Consider the following 7,865-nt stretch of genomic DNA (forward strand, 5'->3'; position numbering starts at 1 on the left):
ACAATACGCGACGCCATTTCTTTGTTTTGATCTTCTCTCGCGTTCCTCTTCGGTAGACATTTTCTATTGGTTGTATTGCTTGTCTGTTTTGGAAAGGGAGCCAATGATTGTGTTATGGCCACAGAAGATGACGTCACAAAAAGTATTAATAGTCGACCTCAACAGTCCTCCCGACACATTTCTTCTCAGCGATTACGCAAATACTTATAGGGATTACAGAATCATTGCGGGATTATCCTAAAGGTAATATTGAATTCTTGTGAGTTTATCATGTTCCTAGCGGTTATTTGCTTTAAAAAAAATCGATATCTCAGACGATCGAATTTGCGTATGTTGTACTGCCTCTTAATGGACAGACGTTCAGACGTTCACTTGCTAACGTTAGCTAAATATAGAACAATAGAGACCTTTACCGTCGAGTGTTTGATTTCTACGTCAATCTCGTTGCTTGGTGTTGATGTTACATCCTGTTACCGAAAGTCAACATAATCTCGACAGATACTACCTGACGAGGCTGGTGCTTGCGTTCGTAAATGTGTCAAAGCTGTATTTGAGGTGTACCGAGGTAATGTCGCTTCGAAAACCGGTGGAGGCAGCTTTTGAAAATGGCGAATAGCAGAAACTATATGTTCTAATAGTTGGAACAGGCGCCAAGTGCCCAGAGTCTCGCTGTCGGTATCGAGAGCATCTGAAAGCTGTTGTGCCTTTTGAATTGACTTTGCCTCATTCTTTCACTTTCACGTTCTTAATGTTTCTAAAGTCTATAATAATACAACGTATTATACCATTTCCGACGCTCTAGTTTATACAGGGGGGAGGGGCGTTATATCGAGCGCTGACCGTAGCGGCTTTTTGCTTGCTCTGCACTCAGAACTTGGTCTATGTCAAAGTAACCACGAGTTATAATCTGTGATTTCCATTACATTTTTGTATTTAGCAACTGCAACATGGCCCGTACCAAACAGACTGCCCGTAAATCCACCGGAGGAAAGGCTCCAAGGAAGCAGCTGGCTACCAAGGCCGCCAGGAAGAGTGCCCCATCCACTGGTGGAGTGAAGAAACCGCATCGTTACAGGTATTCAATTCTACAAATAGGCCAAAGAACACCACCTACATGCCCTGTTGTTTGTAAACCATATTTAATGGAAAACATCTCTTTGCAGGCCTGGTACTGTGGCTCTCAGGGAGATCCGTCGTTACCAGAAGTCAACCGAATTGCTCATCCGCAAACTGCCCTTCCAGCGTCTGGTGAGAGAAATTGCCCAGGATTTCAAGACTGATCTGCGCTTCCAGAGTGCAGCTATTGGAGCTCTCCAAGTAAGAATACATACACAAATAAATCAAACTTTTGGGTGGTTTTGTTTACTTAAACTAATGCACTTCCCCTCCTCTTGCAGGAAGCCAGTGAGGCTTACTTGGTGGGTCTGTTTGAGGACACCAACTTGTGCGCCATCCACGCCAAACGCGTCACCATCATGCCCAAAGACATCCAGCTGGCTCGTAGGATAAGAGGAGAGAGGGCCTAAGTGGCTCGTGACAGCATGATCAAGAGAAAATCCTATTTATCATACTTAACCATTTTTGTGGACATTTTTTTTTCCAGTTCTTTCGGAATTTTGTATCTTAGACTGGGACAGTTCACCATCATTCCAAAAGCCCAAGTACATGTAGGGTAGTCGGAAATCTTGTGCAGTAGCAGTACCTGCCTATGTCGTGGTTCATTGTGTTTTAGCCGTCACAACCTTTTTGGACTTCCTTGGATGGAGTTGTCTCTGCACAAGGATAAACTTGCAACATTTTTGGTGGTCCAGGATTTCCTCACTATCTACCACAAAATGCCAGGGTGTCTCACTCAACTGGTTACTTGTGTTTGGTTATGGCTACTGTGGCTCATACACAGTGGCTACTGGCCAGAAGTGTGACAGACCTTCCTGTACTTTCCTGGACTGCTTTTTACATCTTAATCATGCAAAATCTTGGCAGCTACATTTAATACTATTTATGAAATTGTTGTCACATGTCTTTCTATTAAAGGTCTTTATGAGTAGAGTCCTTGGTGTTTTGTACTTTTTAATTTTTTATATATATATAAAAAAAACACTGGTGAAATGGAGCATAATTTATTTACAGGTAGATAAAAATCATGAAGTCATACAAACCACTCTGTGTGCTTAAAGCCAGTGGCTGCAAAAGGGAAAACATGATAAATATAATATTCATGTTAAAAATGTTACCTGAATTGTATCTCACCAATGCGACAGACTATTTCTTCACATTCCTTGATGGTGCGGGCTCTCAGAACCACACAGCAGAAGCCTGTCGACAGGGGGGTTTCTGGGGAGTCTCTGCCAACAGAACCAATCACAAGCTAGAATCACATCTGGGTCCAGCCAATTGCAGCACAGCTGTTATGACGCACGTTGCATCGGCAGGGAGAGACCTAAACTGCAGCTAGTATGGCTCACTGAATAGGTGCACATGCAAGATTTAGCCAGCGTGTTGGAAATTTAGATACTTACGCCACACAGAATGCAAATATTGTGTAATCTGGTTGATTCAATCTGCCAACGCATGAGATTTCAGGATAGTGATGCACAAACAGGTCCTGAATGAGAATTTCAGACAAATTTATTTGTAAAATGTTATTACTATAATTAAACAGCTAGGTTTTAGGTGTTTTCACTTCACAAAAGCTTAATATTGTCTAAATACTGATGTTAGCAACACAGTCAACCACTTTTTTGTGCATCACAATGTCATTTTAGATTAATTATTATATTAAGATAATAATTAGACTCAAATACTTAACTACTTTGCTGCTTCTTTCTGTGCAAGTCAGATGTGTTTCTTTCAAATCCAGAAGCACCTCCTGAAGACAAACAGGAGATGACATATTGATACTGACAATGCAACTGTCCTACAGGAAGAGGACTGGCTTTATTACCTTGCTTTGCAGGTTTTTCTGCAACACCTGAGGAATAGCATGCTGCAGCACCTCCTTGTCTCCAAACTTGTAAAGATAAATTTTTAAAAAAAAGTTTTTGTTCTGTTATTTGGAGCATATACACTGCTCAAAAAAATTAGAGGAACTCTTCGAAAACATCAGATCTAAAGGGGGGGGGGGGGGGTGATCTTGAATATCTTTTCTGATAAAAGGTAGGTGATGTATTAGTCACAAAATGATGCCACATAATTTGATAGAAATGAAAATGATCACCCTATAGAGGGAGGGAAATCAAAGACACCCCAAAAATGAAAGTGAAAAAATAATTCAGCAGACTGCTCCATTTTGCCAAAATGTCATTGTAGCAACTCAAAATGATTCTCAGTAGTTTGTGTGGCCCCCACATGCTTGTATGCATGCCTGACAACATCAGGGCATGCTCCTAATGAGACGACGTGTAAGTGTACACAGCACAGACCTAAACATAATGTCCCAGAGGTGTTCTGTTGGGTTTAGGTCAGGTAAATGTGGGGGCCAGTCAATGGTATCAATTCCTTCATCCTCCAGGAACTGCTTGCATACTCTAGCCACATGAGGTTGGGCATGAGGTCGTGGACCAGGAGGAACCCAGGTCCCACTGCACCAGCGTAGGTTCTGACAATGGGTCCAAGGATTTCATACCGATACCTAATAGCAGTCAGGGTGCCATTATCTAACCTGTAGAGGTCTGTGCGTCCCTCCATAGATATGCCTCCCCAAACCATCACTGACTCACCACCAAAACGGTCATGCTGAATGAAGTTGCAGGCACCATAACGTTCTCCACGGCATCTCTAGACCCTTTCACGTCTGTCGCATGTGCTCAGGTTGAACCTGCTCTCATCGGTGAAGAGCACAGGGCGCCAGTGGCGTAGTTGCCAATTCTGGTGGTCTGGCAAATGCCAATCGAGTTCTACGGTGCTGGGCAGTGAGCACAGGGCCCACTACAGGACGTCGGGCCCTCAGGCCACCCTCATGGAGCCTGTTTCTGATTGTTTGGTCAGAAACATTCACACCAGTGACCTGCTGGAGGTCATTTTGTAGGGGTCTGGCAGTGCTCATCCTGTTCCTCCTTGCACAAAGGAGCAGATACCGATCCTGCTGAGGTTTTAAGGACCTTCTATGGCCCTGTCCAGCTCCTGGTGTAACCACCTGTCTCCTGGAATCTCCTCCATGCTCTTGAGAGTGTGCTGGGAGACACAGCAAACCTTGCAACGTCACGTATTGATTTGCCATCGTGGAGGAGTTGGACTACTTGTGCAACCTCTGTAGCGTCCTGGTGCCGAAACATCGCTATTAACAGAGATGTTGATCCAAGCCAAATGAATAACTACAGGAGTAGAAAGTCAGTCAGTAAGAAATCAGCCAAAAGAGATGAGGAGGGGAAGAAGTATCAGTGGCCTCAACCTGGAAAGCCATTTCTGTTTTGGGGGCCGTCTCATTGTTGCCCCTCTGATGCACCTGTTGTTGATTTCATTAATAAAAAAGCAGCAGAAACTAATTAACAACCCGCTCTGCTACTTAACTGACCAGATCAATATCCCAGAAGTTTGACTGATAGGTTGCTATACTCTGATTAAAAAGTGTTCCTCTATTTTTTTTTGAGCAGTGTATATACACACACACATACATACATACATGCATACATACATACATACATACATACATACATACATACATACAGACAGACAGACAGACAGACAGACAGACAGACAGACAGACAGACAGACAGATAGATGGCAAAAAGTGCTTATTTACCATTCCAATATTTGCTTTCCCCATAAACTGCACTATGTACACAATTCTGTCGAGGGGAGGTTTGTGTTATTCAAAGTGCTCCATAAACTATTAATAAAGCTCCAATATCCAACTTGCCTCCCTTCTTTAAGACATTGTGTCGGGGAGCTAATCTGTCCCTTGGAGGATGGATGTTGGGGTGGGGTTGGCCCTAGCTGCAGATCAGGGTTCTCCATCCGCAGTAGTTGCAGAAGTTTGATGAGAGGCCGGAAAACTGTTCCATCCTGAGCCTTCCATCGCACGACAGACAAAGACAGTGGGCAGCCTTTCAGCTGTGACAGAACAACACCTGCCTTGAAGGAAGAGTACAGAGTGGGATTTTATACAGAGGGAGAATCAACAGTGTTTCAATGTTTACACCTTTGAGAGTACCTGTCCGCTTTTGGAATTCCTCAATGATGTTCCATTGATTTCATCAATGACATCGCCACGACAAATGAACTTGTCAAAGTCAGCCTGACTACCAGGTGTCAGGTCAAGGACAAAGACACGTCCCCTGAGATACCTGAGAAGAAAGACGGTAAGGTAGAAGCTTAGGAGAGAGTGATTCATGAAAATGTGCCAATCTTAAATGTAAAAAGGTACAAACCTTAAAACTAACCCTACATCTCTGCAGGGCACCACATCATAAGTCTCGTATACCTATAAATTCCATTAAAACCAAAGCAAAAAAGCTTTTTTAATTCTGTTGACATCCTGTTCGATTAAGTGTGAATGACAATGCATCTGGTAGTCTCATCTTCTGTTACTGTTGATTTCTTATAATTCTTATATTTTTTAATTTCCAAAGTTTTAAGATTTTTTTTAAACCAAGATTCTTATACACAGGATCACAAATAAAACACACAGCTTACATTTGTTTCCTCTCCCATAAAAATAATACATATTCATCCTATAAATTAAACAATTTGGGCTGATAGCCCAAAGAACTGAACTGTGTTAGGAGTGAGTATAGTTAAGTTTATGAGTAACTGTTTCAGTGTCTTACTGGAAGGAGCCAGCTCTCATCCAGAAAACTGCAATTCTGCAAGAGATCAGAGGTGGCTGTTATATTTGATGACTATCAGAGCATATTTTCAGCATTAAATTTCCAAACAAAATATTAAATAAGGAAGTTAATCTCACCTCCATGACCAGTTTGAACTCTTTGTGAGACAAGACGAGCAGCAGTGACATGAAAGGTTCTGAAAGGTGACAATTTGAGTTGGACTCTGAATACCATTTATTACAAACTACATGTGAGATTAAATAAATTGAAATCCTCACCTAAAAACTCCTCATTTCTGAGAATGGATACGGCTGGACTGTACCACTGAAGGGCAGATGAAGAGAGAAACAGCAGTAAAGCCAGCTCTTGAAATATCTTCCATTCTAAGGAGAATGTCACAATCATATTAATGTTTCCAGACCTCCAGGACTCTTGGCGTGTGCAGCAGGTGTGTAATGAACTGTGGCAGAATCTTGCGGCTGAGGGCCAGCCTGAGCAGGAATCGGCCTCTTCCCTGAGCAGAGATCAACTTCTTGCAAGCTTTGGTCTGTTCCACAGCCAAGGACAAAGCAGACAACCTGCAACTCAAGAGGCACAATAGGCGTTAAGCAGAGGTCAAATCTGATTTTTGAGGTTCTATGTATAAGTGATGCATTAATATGCAAATCTGTAACGACGGAGCTATGTGAAATTTACACTAGCATTGATATGGTATATCAATATATTAGCATATAAAATACCTATATCAGCATGAACTTAAGTATGACCTAACCACAAACTTGGTGGTTTCAGCAATTTTTGAGCCGATCTTTTTACATGTTTTATTTTAATCAATAAATCTATAGTTCACATTGTTATTTCATATTGTGTTTATTTATTTGTGCATTCCTAAATGTCTGAAACCTGTCAGGAAACTACAGCTGGAAATGAGTAAGGCAATTGGCACATGTACTAGTATTTTACTACTCACTGGTTCTGTTAATATATATATTATTTGAGTTTGTATGATTTAAAATGCATTATATACACAGCTGATAGGAAACAGGAAACATCTATAAAACCTACCTGCCACAGGCATCTTGGTGGGTAATCTGTTCAAAACACTGCCAATAATCTCTGTGCACCAGACTGAGAACTGGCTCTGGAGAAGGCAAACACGCACGCACGCACGTACACCCATCCACCCACGCGCGCGCGCGCGCACACACACACACACACACACACACACACACACACACACACACACACACACACACGACTACCGATGTGGCGCCCCGCAATGACCTCACACGAATATGCACATAAAATATTGTGAAAGGTTTTGTGTGTGACTAACGCTGTAGACCCTTCCTGAGGAGCAGTTCCAGCAGCTGACAGCAGGAAGCGAGGTGAGGGTTGCTGTCTGTCACAGCGTCCCCATCTGCCTGCAGATTCAGCACGCACACTTTGAGGGGAGACACAAGCGTAGACAGGAGATTTTATTCCATCATCTCACATCTGAACAGTGTTCAAGATTAAATACCGTGGACGAGCCGCGGCATACGCGGAAAAAACAGGAAGCAGCTGTAAACGGAGCGGGAATCATCCTGCGTGTAAAAACGTATATTATTCTTGATCTTTACCTTTGAGGGTGCCGAGCAGAGGGTCCTTTGGTGCCATATTGAGGCGCACAGGTGCGTTCATAATCTATCGGCGATCACAGCGCCTGATGTCGTCACACTTCCGTGACACGCTCCCATATCCAGACAACACAGTGTTAAACATGGTTAACATATTCAAACAGCCGTTGGGATCACTGAAACAGACTTGTGGAATAACAAATATATATGCAGCAAAAAACAAATTTACGGTATATGCAACACACCGAAGTATGGAATAGATTGTAGTTTAGTTTTTCTGTTTATTTTTCTAAAAATAAGACCAAGCCTAACCAAGAGCCTGAAATCATTATGGAAGGGAATAGAATCAGGGGAAGCTTGGAAGCGTTCTATGAATTGCAACAATGTTTATCCGCCATCATGAAGATTTCTCCCAGTTTTCAACGAGTCAGCAGCGACCTCCCGCGGTCTTTCTTACGACACGCAGGTCGCGCGGGCG

At 42.6% G+C, this 7,865-nt stretch overlaps 2 protein-coding genes across 3 annotated transcripts; one reads left to right on the forward strand and one right to left on the reverse strand.

Annotated features, from left to right (window-relative positions):
• Positions 1 to 86: 86 nt before the first annotated feature.
• Positions 87 to 2,049, forward strand: LOC101070785 (histone H3.3). Its single transcript, XM_003977370.3, has 4 exons — positions 87 to 243; positions 938 to 1,075; positions 1,164 to 1,317; positions 1,398 to 2,049. Exons 2-4 carry the CDS (start codon positions 948 to 950, stop codon positions 1,524 to 1,526), a joined length of 411 nt encoding a protein of 136 aa, XP_003977419.3. The 5' UTR covers positions 87 to 243; positions 938 to 947; the 3' UTR covers positions 1,527 to 2,049.
• On the reverse strand, positions 1,951 to 7,581 carry LOC105418641 (uncharacterized). Of its 2 annotated transcripts, none has more exons than XM_011618543.2 (16): positions 7,391 to 7,581; positions 7,105 to 7,212; positions 6,834 to 6,909; positions 6,190 to 6,346; positions 6,047 to 6,092; positions 5,906 to 5,964; positions 5,769 to 5,804; positions 5,370 to 5,422; positions 5,153 to 5,285; positions 4,859 to 5,073; positions 4,742 to 4,787; positions 2,945 to 3,010; positions 2,810 to 2,869; positions 2,520 to 2,605; positions 2,251 to 2,345; positions 1,951 to 2,184 (listed from the first exon to the last, which is right to left on the reverse strand). In XM_011618543.2, exons 1-16 carry the CDS (start codon positions 7,449 to 7,451, stop codon positions 2,150 to 2,152), a joined length of 1,332 nt encoding a protein of 443 aa, XP_011616845.2. In that variant the 5' UTR covers positions 7,452 to 7,581; the 3' UTR covers positions 1,951 to 2,149. The 2 variants fall into 2 exon arrangements, with proteins under 2 accessions (XP_011616845.2, XP_029691994.1); XM_029836134.1 differs by having other exon boundaries at positions 6,190 to 6,352; positions 7,391 to 7,532.
• Between the last annotated feature and the right edge of the window lie 284 nt (positions 7,582 to 7,865).

Source organism: Takifugu rubripes, chromosome 1 (genome assembly GCF_901000725.2).
Source record: "Takifugu rubripes chromosome 1, fTakRub1.2, whole genome shotgun sequence".
In the NCBI taxonomy this organism is placed as follows: domain Eukaryota; kingdom Metazoa; phylum Chordata; class Actinopteri; order Tetraodontiformes; family Tetraodontidae; genus Takifugu; species Takifugu rubripes.

What these genes read in the sequence shown, in the direction of transcription:
- LOC105418641 (XM_029836134.1), bottom strand. Translation starts at nt 7,451, where the DNA reads ATGAACGCACCTGTGCGCCTCAATATGGCACCAAAGGACCCTCTGCTC. An exon ending in ACACGCCAAGAGTCCTGGAG is followed by an intron (nt 6,093 to 6,189) that starts GTCTGGAAACAT and finishes TCTGCCCTTCAG; the next exon opens with TGGTACAGTCCAGCCGTATC. An exon ending in AGAAATAGTCTGTCGCATTG is followed by an intron (nt 2,185 to 2,250) that starts GTGAGATACAAT and finishes TCCCTTTTGCAG; the next exon opens with CCACTGGCTTTAAGCACACA.
- LOC101070785 (XM_003977370.3), top strand. Translation starts at nt 948, where the DNA reads ATGGCCCGTACCAAACAGACTGCCCGTAAATCCACCGGAGGAAAGGCT. An exon ending in AAGAAACCGCATCGTTACAG is followed by an intron (nt 1,076 to 1,163) that starts GTATTCAATTCT and finishes ATCTCTTTGCAG; the next exon opens with GCCTGGTACTGTGGCTCTCA. An exon ending in CAGCTATTGGAGCTCTCCAA is followed by an intron (nt 1,318 to 1,397) that starts GTAAGAATACAT and finishes CTCCTCTTGCAG; the next exon opens with GAAGCCAGTGAGGCTTACTT.